The sequence below is a fragment of the Drosophila busckii genome, chromosome 3L (assembly GCF_011750605.1).
Source record: "Drosophila busckii strain San Diego stock center, stock number 13000-0081.31 chromosome 3L, ASM1175060v1, whole genome shotgun sequence".
In the NCBI taxonomy this organism is placed as follows: Eukaryota; Metazoa; Arthropoda; class Insecta; order Diptera; family Drosophilidae; genus Drosophila; species Drosophila busckii.
In genome coordinates this window covers 131,073-146,909 of record NC_046606.1, presented here as the reverse complement: position 1 = coordinate 146,909, position 15,837 = coordinate 131,073, and the positions used below count along the sequence as shown (strand labels likewise).

The following is a 15,837-nucleotide window of genomic DNA, read 5'->3' as shown; positions in this document are numbered from 1 at the left end:
GCATTTTGTTTTGATATAAATATTTCCACTGAATTACTTATAATTTGTAATTACAAACGCACATAACTATCATTTATAAACGCGATATGCACTTTATTTATTTACAGCAAATGTTAGAAGCAAACGTAATATACTTTGTAAATATGTAAGATATTCTCTTTAAAAATGTTCAATTGGTAATGTTCCATGTATATCAAATCGAATTGTATACTTAAGATTTGTGCTTCCAAAGAGTTTGCTGGGAAACGGATCGCAATAATGATTGGATTGTATACTTAACCTGTGTGATTTCAAAATATTTGCTGTATCCCAAATTGATATAAGCATAGAGTGCGGACTGAAGCCGTTGGTAAGTTTGAAAAGCTGTCAAATATTTGTTAACGGCAATTAAATAGCTGTATATGTATTTGCATGGTAGATGTGTGTGTGTCTGAACAAATTCATCATTAGTTGCATGTACACAATTGCATTAATGCAAAGTTATTACGTAATGTTAATGGAGTTATGTATATAAATTATTGTATGGCGCATCTAAATATTTTAACAATCCATGCAGAGCAACGTTTCATCATGCATTGGGTTTCTCATGAAGCCAAGGCCGAAATATGGGCAAAGTGGATGGATAATGTGTGTCGGGCTTTAGCACTGATTCGGGCCAGGTATTTGATACGTCGTTGGCGCTATTGCGGAATGGATATGTGGCTAATACAATTGGCAGTTGCAGTTTGATTTCCTTCTCCATAGACTTGGGTTCAATGACGAAGAATACATCGTATGTGATCTTGATTAAATGGCAGCCTTGCAAATTCGTTGGTGGCAGTGGTGGCACATACAAACTATCGTTGTGCCACTCATCCTTGCCACCTGGACGGATCTTGCCGCGAACTAACACAGCTAAAGCACGTTTCTCCGTTTGTACCGTTTTGCCGCGTGCCAAATACTCAATGGTCTGTAAAAACAAAAACAAACACAAAAATCAAGTTAAAATGTGTAGTATACATCCTGAATGGTTGAAGCCTACGCACCTCAGTAAGTGACGCCTTGGTACGTTTGACGGTTACGTTGCTGGCATTGGAGATAAAGGCTGTGACTAGTATATTTTCACCAGGCACATAGCCACCGCGATCTAGTATAACACGGCACTTGATTTGTCCACCACCCACACATGCAACTACGCCTAGTTTGTGCTCCACCTCGCAGGTAAAAGGTTGCTATTGATTAAACTTATATGTTGTAGTTAAGATAATTTAGAGTATAAGGGCTACACTATATTTACCGACAATATGGGTTTTTCGAGATTAAGATCAATGGGATTCATAACAATGAACACCTGGTGATTCTTGTGTGTAAGTCCCTTGGGTTCACGCAAGGCGGCTGTGCAGAAATATTGTATCCAACCATAGCTGCCCAAAAATGTTGAGGGCAGGCCAACTGGCAAGCCTAACTTAAAGGGAAAACTGTGTATACCAGGTGATAGAATTGCAGGTCCTTGATCCACATCCCCTAGTAAACGCATACGAAAATCTATATAGTTTTCTTTGTCGTATGTTCGCTCCTGACGTCCTCCAGCGCGTACCACTCCTTCTCCCACGACATGAAAGTGAAGTCCTAATGCTGGTGTCTCGTCCTGTAGCTCAATAAGCACCCGACCGGATAGAAATTGTCCAGGAAAATATAACAGTGAGGTATTATCGAAAATAATCAAAAATTTCAACAGCTTGCGCGGCATATTAGCTCTCCAGTTGTTTGCTTTTATTTAAATGACCTTGAAACACACAATAGAAGAGCTTTTTTTAATAGTTGAGTAATAAGTAGTTACTGCCTTGTTTATTTACTCTACATATGTATGCGATATCTGTTATTTAAAACAGCCCACGTTGGACAACAGACTAATAGTTTATTAGTTTTGTGGAAGTCATTGATCTATTGACTATATTGTTGATCAACTTTGACGAAGTTCAATGAGTTTGATCTACGGACAAAACAATGTTTCATGTAACATGCAAGTAAGTTGACAGTTAATGAACTCAAAATCACGTTATTTTTGCTTTTCACTTTTTAAATGGTGCTGCAAATTGCAAGCGCTCAACTTCAGTCAACCCACACAGATACAGAGTACATAAGGTAGGTTAACAGCATAAAATGGGGTAATAGCTGCAGATGCTAAATTGGAATCATCTATGCATGTACATTCCTTTTACACACGGTTTACCCACATAAACATATCTATGTAATACATAACATATACATATGTAGTTGCAAGGTTGACAAAATATGCGTTAACAGGAAATGAGTATACACATCTGTCCATCTATATACTTTGTAGAGAGTATCTGCTTTGAGCTGGACAAATCCGATCCGTTGAATTTATAAATAAACGTGGGTGCATCAGCTTCAAGCTTGTAGACAAGTACGCGCTCACATATGTATGTAGATATTATGTATGTATACACATTTGTCGTATTTACGTTTGTTTTATATATAATATTAAATACCTTGCCCCATAAGCTGTTAACTTTTTTGCTTATTGTGTATGTCTTTTTCTAATTTATTTTTATTTTTTATGGAATTCTCTCATCTGTTCATAGGTTGCGGTGGCGGAGGGAGAAATCGCAGACCACAAAACGAGCAAACCGCGCACGTCGACGTTTGTTTAGCAACTAATGTCGTTATTCTCCAAGCCAGGTTTTGTTGGAGCCAGCTTATGTACAGAGTGCGAGAAACGTATTCGAGTTACATATATACAAACCGTAAGTTTGTTCAATAATTACCTCCTAATAATTTAAACCATTTCAATAGTTTCGCTTTTTGAAACACTTTATATATACTTATATATTTTGGACTTATCTCAAAGTATTTGTTATGAATCCATCTGTATTTTATTTTACTTACTAGCAACCAATGGTCATACATACAAACATAGTGTAGCTGTAAACTTTAGCTGAAATACAGGTTTAGAGAGTCATTGTAGTTATCTACAGTGAGGTGGGATTCGCTGCTCTCTATCTGCTAACAGCGTGGTGAATAGTTTCATTTTGGTATTATATCAGTTAGCCATGTTAAAATTCCTTCCCATATAAAAGAAGCACTTGTGCCTATAATCAATGATTATACAATGTACAATGTTAAGCTTTATAAGTTTTCAAAACATTTATCTTGAAAATTGTAATGATTTTTGTTAGGCAAGTGAAAAATGTCCCTAATTGAAGCGATAAGCTCTGTCAAGACTCAGCCAAATAAACCTGCACAGAGATCTTCTTGTGACTTCAATTTTTACAATTTTGAATTATTGATTGAATTTTCTTTAAAACATGTATTTGAAGTCTTGTATTTGTCTATATGTAATAATAATTTAAATAGAATAAGTCAAAGTAAGGGTACATTTTAGTTTATAGGAGCCAACACGACTCAAAAAGCTTAGCCCCATGAAAATGAAAGGCCAAACGGTCTACATAATCATAAAAAATGAAAAATTTGTTTGTATGTGTAAATGCATGACATAACTTGTTGCAAGTGCAATCACACAGTTTAGAGGACGGTTTAGGAGCGATCGAATTGAGTTAGGTAAAAGGGTAAAGAGTAAAAAACTTGTTGCAGTAGATGAAAACGTTTTTTTTTTGTTTAGTTTTCATGCATATATCTGGCTAAGTAAGCGAAAAATTTGATGAAGTAAAATGTTACCGATAACTTGTTTTAGGTATGGAGCTATTTAAAATGGTTTTACTACAGAATATGTATGTGTCTAATTGGCCTAATTACACGACAGACGACTGAATGATTATCTGTTAATCTGTTGTTGTCTTAAAATTTGTGTTGGGAATTTGTTTACCAAGCAAGCAAGCAAGCAAACAAACCAACAATTGACAACTCGAATGTACAATGATGTGAGCGCCAATTATGTTGACCAAGTTACAAAATCAAGTCAAGTTACCGCAAGAGTCAAAACACACGGAGAGTCAAAAATCAAAAGTTGCACGTACTTCAACGTCAATGTGTTGAACATTTGTCTGCGAGTGTGTACAGTATGTCTGTATGTGTTTATTTGCCACACAAGTTATGGAAACAGCAGCAGCTTAAGCACTGACAGCCTCGCTGTTTTTTTTTTTTTATGTTTTGGCCTACTGTCGGGCTCTGAGAGTTGCTGTAGCGTCGTCGTTGGCTTCGTATCGTTTCATGACCGATGCTTCAAAGACTCGAAGGCTTATTGTTGTTAGCCAGCTTTGAGCGAAGTCTTACTGAGCTTGAGTGTTCGGGTGTGCGAGTCTTCACTGTTGTGCTTGTGTGTGTGTGAATGTGTTGAGTCTTAAGCGTTGTTTGCTTTTTTGTTGTATATCTAAGCTCAGTTGTTGTGACGACGTCAAATGTGTTGGTTGCTTGATCTAAGCGGCAGGTGTAAAACATTCTCACGCATACACAGGCATTAACATTCACATTCATAGCATGAATTTACATAAAAAGTGTAACAAACTTCTGTCGTGTCCGCGCCCGGTTGCTTTTCTGGTTTAAAATTATAATTATAAAGAATTTCTAATTGATTGGAAGCTCAACCGCACAACACTTTCCAGCAACTAAAAAGAAACAATAGTGTAAGTGTGTAAGTGCTGTAAAACAGAACAACAACTAAGTATGGCAAACACTCTTGTTATAACGGGCATTACGACAAACAAGCCAAAGATGAAGCATTTGTAAAGACAGCGGCAGCAATTTGTACAAAACTTAAGCAAACAAACAAATGCTAAAAACCCGTTAAAATTACCTTTTTAGCATATTATGTAAAATGATTTACGTGCTGCTTGTGTTGTTCAGAGGTTCAGAGCGTCGGTGCTTAACGGAGTCTTATAGAGGCATAAAGAATTTAAAACTCACAAGTTGATTATGAAATATGAAAGCATTAGTTATAGCAGTGGAAGTGGAGTAAAGCTTAATGACAGTCTATAAGCTCTAGAAGACGTGGACACACAAATATTTGCGGTCGTGCGTAGTTTTATTTGGTGCAGTGTATACTTTCTATGGGCGGGCAACTCAAACCGAAACCGAAACCAATTTTTTCAGCGCATCTCGCGCTTGTAGTACCTCGTAGAGCGGTCTGCCATACAATTCATCATAATTAAGCATTATAAATGGTAGTGGCCGGAAAAAGAAATAAAAGAAAAACCGGAGACTGCCAAGACTACGCAGATTTTTTGAAAGTTTCTTTTTGCTCCTTTATGAGCTCCCATGCTCTTCCCCTTCAAGAGGTTACATTTTTGCCTCTGTTTTCCGGACGTCTACCTCCCACTTAACTGTACCCCCAGTTGTAACCGCCATTCCCTCACCACTAAAATGTATCTAAAATAACCCAATTTCTTTCTTTACTCGAAATTCTATTTTACTTATCATATCCACATAAAATCTTACTAAGAACATACTACCCCAAGCTCGAGCAGTGTTGAATGTGTCACCCTCTATCTTCACGTTCAGCTTGGGCTGAAGCTCTTCCTCGTACACTGCAAAGCAAGTAGCACACTACCTCTGCGTCGCTCGGCTCATACCCTCTCGGCTCTTACCAACCTGCCAAGTCTGGCCTCCGTTCTGCACGAACAGCTACGAGCCACTGGTTGGCTCAACCTGCCCCATGTGCTCCTGGCATCTTCATCATCCTGCACGACACACCTCTCAAAAGACTCCTCGCAACACAAACCAGCCTAACACCTATTGTCTCCTCGCGTCTACCTGCAATTGTAATTGTGTTACCTCGTTGGTAACATCCTTTTCAATACGTCAAATGAAAATTGGCAACAAATCGTTGTTTCCAGAGAAAATTAAGTTCAAACTAATACTCAACTTCTATTTTTTTGTAATAGCTTAGAGACTATGAAAGTTTGTAGGAATTTCTATATATAACTTATGTTAACTTAAATTCTCATTTACAATCACAAAGAGGTTTTATTGTCGCTGTACATAAGTAAAGATTTATTTGTTTCCAGAGCGAAACTGATATGACAACAAGAATAGGGTAGCACTTTATCAGGATATACATTTTTTTTGTTTTTGTTTTAGTCAGCGTGACAAGCAAACGGAAGCTTAAACCTTTTGTGCTCAACTTTTCTTGTTGTTCTTTTTTTTTTGCTTCTTTATTTATTTGCAAATTTGTGAGCACTGAGGTAAGACTTTGACTTGAACTTTAACACACGTTGACGTCACTGTGCAAATGGAGCTGACTTGGTGTGGCACTTGCAACACACACATATTTATATTTCTTTCTTTTACTCAATACTTAATTTATTCCATGCCAGGTAGAAAAATGTTATCGGAGGCATCAACTGTTGCAACAACAAGTGAAGATACACGGCGAGATGGTGATGCTGACTCACATGCTTCCACAGAGACTTTGGCGGACCACATATCCATAACAATAGATGGTGAAAAACATTGGGTGTCTGGCGTGGATGCAAGCACCACCTGTGCAGATTTGGTTTGTGCGCTACTTAGTTACCAGCAGCAACCTCAGGCAGTATCAACAGCAGCAGCAAGTGTAGCTGACGGTCTGACTAGACCAAAGATCACCAAAGACCTGGAACAGTTCAAAGAGTTGAGTAAATTACACGATCATGTGATTGTCAAGCAGCTACGCAACTGTCACCTCGAAGAGTATTTGGATGGCAGCTGTCGTATACTCGATGTCGTACCGCCAGCAGATACTGCTGCTCGAAAACAGGTAAAGTTGTTGCAAATCCAAATCCCAGTATGCATCCACATGATTAACTTATTTATTAACTTGTTTTCGTTTACAGTGTGAGCTGCAATTGCGTAATCTCGTCAGATCGTCGTCTAGAGCATCCAATCAACAACAACAGCAGCAGCAGTTGTTCTCCATGCTTTCAATCTCCACGGATAAGGACAGCGGCATGGGCAGTCCGGTGGGTAGTTCACGCAGTGAACGATTTCGCCGGCGGCGTCTTAAACAAAAATCCCTGCTGACTACAACAGCAAATGAAGTAAAGCAGCCGAAAGAAGCGCATTCAAATTCAAATGATCGTCTCATGCATATAATATTGGCCCAAGATGCAACAATAAACAGGCAAATGTATTTGCTAAAGTGAGTTTATATTACCAATATCTAGATATATATATATATATATATATATATTAATTATTAATTTAACATTCTCAGTGAAAAGGAGCAGCAGATACTGAAAATTGAGCATGCGCAGCATCGTGTGCGTGAACAAGAGCTGGGGAAAAACTATCTTTTGGATGCGTACCTAAATGCACTACCAGAAGCAACTCCATGCCAGCAGGATATAAGTCTGGTCAAGGGTAAGTTTATCTAGATAATCTAATGATAATACTTACCTAGTTCCAATTGCAGACAAGGAATCATCGAACAGCTGTGACCATCCAAGCGAAGAACTGCAAATATGTTGGCTCGAAAAGGTTTATGCATTGAATAAGCAGCTGCAACGCGAGGAGGAGCAACTTTTGCGCTTACATGGAAAAGTACGCAAGCAACAGGTGCGCTACGCTTATCAAACCAAGGACGATGTCTTGCAACAAATCGATAGACTCGACTCGGAGTTGACCGCCCAAGTTGCTGACATCTTTCGCGTTGAGCGTCAACTACTTATGGCCAATGAGCAGCTAAAAGCAAAACTTGGCGTGCTGGAGTGTTTGGGACTAGAGTTTGAAGCGCCAGCTTTACTGCAGTTGCAAAACGGTGAAGTCGAGGCAAATCGGTCGCATCAACCAATTACTTCCAATTTGGGTGAAGATTGTGTGCAAAATTTACGTTTAACAATAGAAAAGCCGGCGTGTTTCGATCCTGATCCCGATGTGAAGCAACTGCTTAAAAAGAACTCCAATGAGCAAGTCCTAGCTGGCACTAAGCAGCTGGACAAGCAAATGTTTAGCTCGCATAAGGTAAGCTTCATATCAAATACAGTTCAAGCCAGAAATTCCAATACTCAGAATCGGTTAACGTCTGCATTAACCAACATTCAACACTTAGGCACTCTTGTTTGACTTGATTTTTCATTTCATTTAACAAATATGTGTAATTTTATATTCGCATTTGCATATACATACATTATAAATTTGACTCAATATGCTTACCAAAATATTATTAACTTGCCAAAAATTTAATTGTAAAATATATTTTATTTCGCAAATTTGCTTAAATGATTACAAAAATTAAAGTTTTTCTTATTAAAATATGATTATCACGTTGAAGTCTATACTAGTATATAATAAAGGAATCTCTAGATTAATTATATACTCATTGATTTAGTAATAAGTTGATATTCCAATACTCAGTTCGTCTTTGGCTTCACAATGCGTTCCTCATCATCAATGCTGTCAGTTGTATCAGTTTTAACCGCTATCAACTTTGCAATTTTTTCAGTTTTATCATTATACACAGTTTGCGGCTCTATGGGTGTGGACAGTACAGCGGCAGTAATGAGTTGTGCTGTGGATTCAGTAGTAGTTTCGTCCACGCCGGGCTCCCGGTCATTAAGCATGTCATGGTTTCTTTCGCGTCTCTTGGTAAGCACAAATGCCGTGCCGTAAAAGAGTAGAAAGGGTACTACCGCCAAGACAATAGTGCAGATGATAAACAATGTCATTTTTACTTCACGCTTGCAGCACTTTAGATCTCTAGACCACCGCACTCGTGTGCGGTTCATCTGTCAAGGCAATGGTAATGTAGAAGGTAAGTAACACAAAGTAAAAGTATTGTAAGTACGCACCATGTCCTGCATGTCAAAGCAAATTTTTCCATTATTCTGTACATCCAAGTTCTTATAAAAGTTGTTCATTGTTGTATAGTCCTCGCTACACTCGGCGCAAATATCCTTGCGATGCGGTGTGTCCAAGCAGCTATTCACATTCGCATACATAAGGCTCAGCGTCTCTGAGTTGTTCCCTCTGAAGCAATCTGCAAATACACAATCAATAAATCAAGAAATAAATACTTCTGTAGCTCCACTTGTTGGTGCACCCACCTTCGCAAAATGCCCGCTCCCAAAGGCCCTTAAGTGTGTTCTGCGTGGTGAGCACAATGTTGAGTCGATCAATGTCAACGTACATTTGGGTGCAATTTTCGACCTTTAAGAGGTTATTGTACTTGTTGTCCATCTCTGTGTACTTATCCTTGCATCCAAAGCATAGTCGCTCACACACTGGTTCCACAGGCACGGCATGATTGGTGTTGCACGAAACAAACCACATTTGCGCGTCCGCCAGCTCGGCCAATAGTTTTTTGCAAGTATTGGATGCGCTAGTATCGCAAAAAAAAGTCATCCATAATGGAAGGAAAAATATTAGCCTGTGATACTTCATTTATTTTATGTGACGGTGCCAGAAACTTGGGGAAATACAAGTTTTCTTGTATTTTGCTTATGGGATTTATCATCGAATGTTAATGTCCTGTTAAATAGCATCAGAAATAACATGAGAGAAGTGCAAGCAACACGGTTTGAGCATGACATCCAAAGTTCGAGTTCGCCTATGTTGTTCGACTCAAAGGTAGATAACCGATAACAAACTTGCTCACTTCCCCTCCATGTATACCGGAGCTCCCGCTTACACCATATGTCGCTGCACTGCTCAGGCAAAATTATTGTAGATAATTTGTTGCTTTATTACATATCGGTTTGCAAATTTGCTCTGGCTCAGGCTCAAAATATTATGTCTCGCTCGCACTATTGAAGCGAACTCATACAATTGAGTCGAACATGTTCTCATGTTATTTGCTGCTGTTATTTAACAGAATATCAACATTTACTGATAAATCCCACTGATTCCGTTGTTGTTGTAACTAACTTGTAACGGGACGGACGTGTTTCTGTGCGCGCGGAGAAAACTGATGAAAATTATTAGATTTAATTTAAAAGCCCGAGCAAAGAAGTAAAGCAATTTAAACCGACAGTTCTAGTGTGAGTGAGTGTGTATGGGCGTCTGAAAACGCTGAACTAGCTCCTAATAAATGTAAAGAAGCTGCGCAAGGCAAGAAATTTTTCAAGTATGCAAGTGCGAATAAGAATAAAGTAAAAACGAAGTCAAAGTGATTTTCAAAGTTGTTAGGCGGCATTCACAGATAGAAACATGCCTGTAATGTTACATACATACGTACATATGAGTATGTATTGCAAGTGAACCATTTTTATGTGAAAAAAGGCAGCAAAAGGAATGCGCAAAAGTCCAGTTAAAATTAGCAAAGGAGGAAGTGGAGGACAACTTTAAATAAACATTATCATGTCTATGTAAGTTACATACATTTATGTATTTAAAGTATATGTGTAAGTGTCCACAGGACGCCACTCCTTTTGCGCAAAACTAAATTATTGTAAAAAAAAAAATAGTACCGTCTGAGAGAAATAGAGTGAGAAAGAGAGAGAGACTGCGCCGGAGTTGAACTTATGCACATTATCGCAATTGTCAGGGGTGTGTAATTGTATTGCCGCAGATCTTATTGCGCAGAAGCGGAATACAATGGCAAAAATCTTTGTAGTTAATATATATATGTATATTTTTTGCAAACTGATTAAACAGCTGCTGGATTTGCCAGGCCGAGCCGAAACTCTGCACACACCTGGCCAAAAGTTGAAGCATTGCACATTTACCATTTACAGTTATACGGTTGGCAGTGCTCCTTTTTTTTGCCAGTTAAGTAACTGGTTTTTAGTCATGCCAAGTATAGAGTTTTCAGCAACAACAACAATGGCAAAAGGCTCGCCCTTGTGCAAAAGCAAGAGACCGTTGATCAAGATTTCAGACGCAAAAGAGAGCGATCGAGAGAGGGCAGCAGCAAAGAGATTTCAGCGCCAACGCAACGACATTGCAAAAGAAAACAAGAAATGAAATCAAAATGAACCAAAACAAGAGTCAAAACAACTTGGTGGCTTTTGCTTTTATTGCGGCTCTGACTCTTGCTCAGACTTTTTGTTGTTGTCTTAGGTTCTTGCCCGTTTGCTTTGATAATGTGATTTTTGTAATCGGACAAAATATGCAAAATATACAAAACTCTCTTGACTCTAATTGCAATGTGTTTCCTCAATAAAATTCGCTTGTTTTTCGTAGCGGCCACATTTACGTTAATTTGTATGCGCTGTTGTTTTGTTCTGTCTCTCTATATACAAACATACATACATACATACATACATATACATACATACATTGTATATGTTTTTTTTCACTTACATTGTCGCGTGGGACGAGGCCGCTCTTCTCTTTGTTTATTTTTAGTGCAGAACTCTGGTTACAAACCATATTTAATTTCTACTCAATTCTTCTTGTGTTTGTTTGTTACTGTTGCTTTCCTTGTCTTGTAAGAAGTCGCGACGCCCAAAGTGGCTACTGCAGCGATATGCGCCTCATTCTTTAGATTTGTGGACTGTGACTAGGGGTTGGCTTATGTATTAGATGACTTTTGTTTATTTTTAGTTCTTAGTGTTGTTTTTCATCTTTAGCTGCATTTTATGCATATTTATTGTATGTGCATATGGTTGTGCGTAGATTCCTTTGACATGTTGCCAGCATCTGTGTATGTATTTTATTTGCCGACTTAAAAACCAATAAAATTCATGTTCAAACATTAAAGCGCAACGTAAACTTTCGCCTACACACATAAATTTCAAGCAAAGTATTCTTAATTAGTGCCAGCCGAAAATGTAGATAATAAATATTTATGTACACAGTACGTGTTTATATGGTCTGTGCATAAAGTGACAAATTAACATTAATATAACAATTTGCATGCAAATGTTTCATGTTAAACCTTAATTTCCGCATCTATTTCACATTTATTTGTTTTAAATTTCTTGCCTCAATTTGTTGCTTTAGTCGATTAAACATTTTGTCTACCAAATTAGGGCACATGGAAAGACTTATGTTTTTTACTTTACTCATTTCTTTGCTATAAAATGCCAATCAGCAATTCTGGGGAGGGGTACAGGCGTGCCCACGCGCAGCTGTCAATATCTAGTTTTAGCCCCTTCTACCTTCACCTCATAATGGCAGTTGATTTAGCACAATCTTTGAATGGAAGTATAAACAACTTTATTTTAGAAGTCGTGGGGTACAAGGGGATTTACTAAGGTCACAATCGGCATAGCAAAAACTCGCCTAGGTTATTTTATAGTATGTTATTATTTTGTTGTCACATGTGTAAACCAGTGTAGATCCGCTTTAAAGTCGTGTACAAATTTGATAAACCCATTGTTGTTGGCTTTTGTATAAAAATTAGATTGTAAATTTATAGTCACAATCATCTGTTTCTTGTTGCCGATATTCTATGTCTAACCAATGTGGTTATTTGCAGTTCAAGCTAATTTGAAATGGCCCTGCCCAGAACGCTCCCTTTGACTTTATTTTTGTTTGTTACAGACTATGGGACGAGAAGCAGGCTTGGTGACCACCTAATTTTAGCTAATATTGTAAATTAGCAGCATTAAAATTAGAAGGCAACAACCCTCACAATCTCCAGGTGCTTTCAGGTGTTTAGCTACCATTTAAGGATGAAATGCGGTCGTGTGTATGGGTATGTGAATTTTGGAGTAGGTAGGAAGAAGGATAGAACATGTAGGGTGGTTGACAGCTTTTACTTCATCGAATTTAGCTATATTTATGTAAGTATTTGAAAAATAAGAGCTTAGTCAGTCGGAAAGAAAGAGACTAGGGAGAAAGAGTGCGAATGCATGAACTGTTTGCTTTCATAATGCAATGCCTACTTTTAAAGTGTACAGTGTTAATTCGATTTTGCAAGCGTTTGCCGGCGGCTTAAAGCTGTGTGTCTGTCTTGCTCTCTCTAGGGTCTACTGTTTGCCGTGTATTGTACGCTATGCTGCATTTCTAAGGGTTGCTTTTTTGATTCCTTTTTGAGCTTGCATTTCGTCCTTTTAACATTTTTTTTAAGCTTGGCGCAGCATCACAGCACAGTCCGGAAAAAATTCAGAGAACACAGAAGATGCTCACACACACACACACTGAACACGAGAAGTGTAAAGTGTGCTTAAGGTTGAGTCAACTCTGCATTTTCCATCGCATGCCTTGGAGCTTACTGTTGTCTGGCTTTTTGTAGTTGTCACGCCTCCTGTGAATAAAAGTTCTCGCAGGTAAATAACACCCAGTCGCTGTTGCTTAGAAAATTGTAGGCAATAATTGCCAATGTGTGCACATAACGTGGTCCACGTTTATTCATTTTTTAACATAACATTTTGCTACATTAAATAAGTCTCTTTATAAAGTACTTGAATAAGTGACTAAATGAAATCGAGCTGACACAGTCATGATTTAATGGCGATGAAACTTTGCGAGTTGTTAAAATCAACGCAGCAATTTAATAACTGAACAATTTAATACATACTTATGTGAATACAGATTTGTAAATATGTATGCGTGTTTTAATGCCTATGCATGATAGTGACGCCACCAAGCTGATGACAATGAGTGTTATGAAGAGCTAGACATAGCGACTAGTTCATAAACAAGTAAAATTGTCGGGCAAAAATTGATTTAAATTTTGCTGATAAGATTGGGAGTCTCAAAGTCTCAACTCAAGATCGATCAATCGCAATAATTTTTTAAATGCTCCCAAGCACAAGTAGACAGTGTGACTAGCACGCGCTTGCCTTTGGAAATAGAATTTCCTCTCCAAATTTAAGGCAAACAAAAAACTTGCTCGATACTCACATTATGAGCCGAGGTCCTTCCTTAGCTTGAAGTGTGCATTATTTTTACATTCATATGTTTGTTTGACTGCACTTGACACGCAACTGTATGTGGGAGCTCATTGGAGTTAAGCCGAGAGTGTCGGGCGCACTAATCGGGCTACTAAGTCGGAAAAACCATAAAAGTTAAATGGAAAGTAGTTTCAGCTTAGCCTTCAACTGAGGTACTTTGTAAACAGATATGTATAAAAATGGGATATTCGGATTTACCGCTGCAGCCACTTTGCAGTTGAGCTAGTTCAAATGCTTAGTATGTGTATAAAAACAACTCAAAACTTACAAATGAATATAATACAGTACAATATGAATTACTTATAAAACGCAGGCTTACATATAAACATATATTTGTTCTTGCTAATCGAAATTAAATTACTTTCTAATATTATCAAACTTTAGTTTCGAAATACTCACGTTCCAATTGCCATAACACTGCGTTTTGAGCAGACACCAAAATAATTCGTCGCGCTTAGCAAGATTTGCAAAAAATATATTTACAGTGTATCATTTGTTGTTAGTTTTGTTTTTTATTTATTCTGTTACGCTCTCACTCAAAAATATTTTTTCGCTTTCGTTTGGAGGGGGGCATAACCAATGCCAGGGTCATCTCATTAAGTCATTTGTCATTAGTTTTGTTTATGGCTCTTACCTATCTTTGGAGCTAAGAAACTCCACATAAAAAAATTGTATTTTGTTAACTTTGTCGCTATCGCTTTGATTTAATATTAATTATTTATATATATATTGCAATAAATAAAAATCACCAGTTAAAACATTAGTCTTAAGAGCTTACTGTTGCTAATTTCAATTCGCTACTTGTTGGTCTTGCAATGAAACTGACTATTAACCTTATTTGTCTGGTAAGAATTTCTAACGAAATCCGTCTACGGTCATTGCCATATATACTAGATCAGTGTAGCTCTCACTGTCCGTGGTGCATATCCGCATTAAAAGATTCTTTCCAACTTCAGTCGATCGACTTGTCTGGTATGAGTGACTCCAACTGACCTGCTGTTTACAGACGCGAGACGCGAATGAAGCCTTATTAGTGGCCAGGTACATTGTCGCAACCCGTCAGCACTTGCTGCATTCTAGCCTCCTGAACAAGTTAACTTTACCAAACCTGACAAAATTGAATTGAAAGTTCGATGTTGTATCAAATGCTTATCGCGGCACTGCTTAGGCGGCGTGATTTATGACTCGTCTATAAAACGTGTGCTAAATATTCAATACTGAACAATTAAAAACAGATAATATATTTATTTTTAGTAATATCTTATCAGTATTACGTATTACGACAAGCGGCTAAATTGCCGTTTATATTGGTTGCGGCAAGTGAAAAATATTAGCCCAGTAACTAAGTTAAATTTGCCATGAATAGAGGCAAAAAATATAAGAGTGAAGGGCTTTGGTTGCAGTACCAAATGCCTATTTGCATTAGCTTGAAAATGAAAGCGTGTGACAGAGATGCAAGACCTGAAAATTGATTCGGCAACTGATTTGAAAGTCCTTGCAGTATACAGGCAACTCATTTATTATTCTAAGCATATGACCGGAGGTATATTATACTTTTGCAAGTCTGCATTTTGATTGTTATGATGCTTGATTGTTTTTTTTATGCAATACAATAGATTTCAATTACTATAATTAGTTTGCTGTAGTTGCAAATAAATGAAATTGGGTTCTCGACAATCTTTTACATTGTGCACACTTCGCTTGCACGGTTAAGTACATTTGAAACTAAAAACCTAAAAATCAAAGTGAATGACTTAAAGCGGACTCTTCCTACCATGTATGAAAAGTGATTCTATTTTGGAAAACAATTTCCAAGCAACTCAAAGCCCATTAGCGTACTGATAACAAGTTCAATCAATTAGAATTTCTCTGTCACGTGCAAAGCCAATAAATTAATCATTAAACACCAAAATATACAAACTCCTTGCCATTTCCTATATAAAAAGAGTATTGCGCATTATACTTGATCTGCTATAGCTACAACGGTTACTTTACGCATCATCACTTTGGCAATCTGTCAATAGACTGTCTGCTGTCGTGATTATCTTTGCTGATGAATGGAATGAAGTGAAATGAAATGGGGAAGTGTTGATTACCATGTGTCACAAGCCTCAAGCTA

At 37.7% G+C, this 15,837-nt stretch overlaps 3 protein-coding genes across 4 annotated transcripts; 1 reads left to right on the top strand and 2 right to left on the bottom strand.

Moving 5' to 3' along the window:
• Positions 1 to 135: 135 nt before the first annotated feature.
• LOC108600962 (arrestin domain-containing protein 17) lies at positions 136 to 2,610 on the bottom strand. The gene is made up of 4 exons (XM_017988816.1): positions 2,496 to 2,610; positions 1,277 to 1,765; positions 1,026 to 1,211; positions 136 to 949 (listed from the first exon to the last, which is right to left on the bottom strand). The coding sequence occupies exons 2-4, from the start codon at positions 1,727 to 1,729 to the stop codon at positions 569 to 571; spliced, it is 1,020 nt and encodes a 339-aa protein (XP_017844305.1). The 5' UTR covers positions 1,730 to 1,765; positions 2,496 to 2,610; the 3' UTR covers positions 136 to 568.
• LOC108600960 lies at positions 2,521 to 8,085 on the top strand. 2 transcript variants are annotated; one of them, XM_017988814.1, is made up of 5 exons: positions 2,521 to 2,750; positions 6,276 to 6,697; positions 6,774 to 7,078; positions 7,154 to 7,299; positions 7,352 to 8,085. In XM_017988814.1, exons 1-5 carry the CDS (start codon positions 2,534 to 2,536, stop codon positions 7,999 to 8,001), a joined length of 1,740 nt encoding a protein of 579 aa, XP_017844303.1. In that variant the 5' UTR covers positions 2,521 to 2,533; the 3' UTR covers positions 8,002 to 8,085. The 2 variants fall into 2 exon arrangements, with proteins under 2 accessions (XP_017844303.1, XP_017844304.1); XM_017988815.1 differs by lacking the exon at positions 2,521 to 2,750 and adding an exon at positions 4,504 to 4,586.
• Positions 8,086 to 8,203: 118 nt separating this feature from the next.
• On the bottom strand, positions 8,204 to 9,363 carry LOC108599114 (osteopetrosis-associated transmembrane protein 1). The gene is made up of 3 exons (XM_017985904.1): positions 8,982 to 9,363; positions 8,727 to 8,914; positions 8,204 to 8,663 (listed from the first exon to the last, which is right to left on the bottom strand). The coding sequence occupies exons 1-3, from the start codon at positions 9,316 to 9,318 to the stop codon at positions 8,289 to 8,291; spliced, it is 900 nt and encodes a 299-aa protein (XP_017841393.1). The 5' UTR covers positions 9,319 to 9,363; the 3' UTR covers positions 8,204 to 8,288.
• Between the last annotated feature and the right edge of the window lie 6,474 nt (positions 9,364 to 15,837).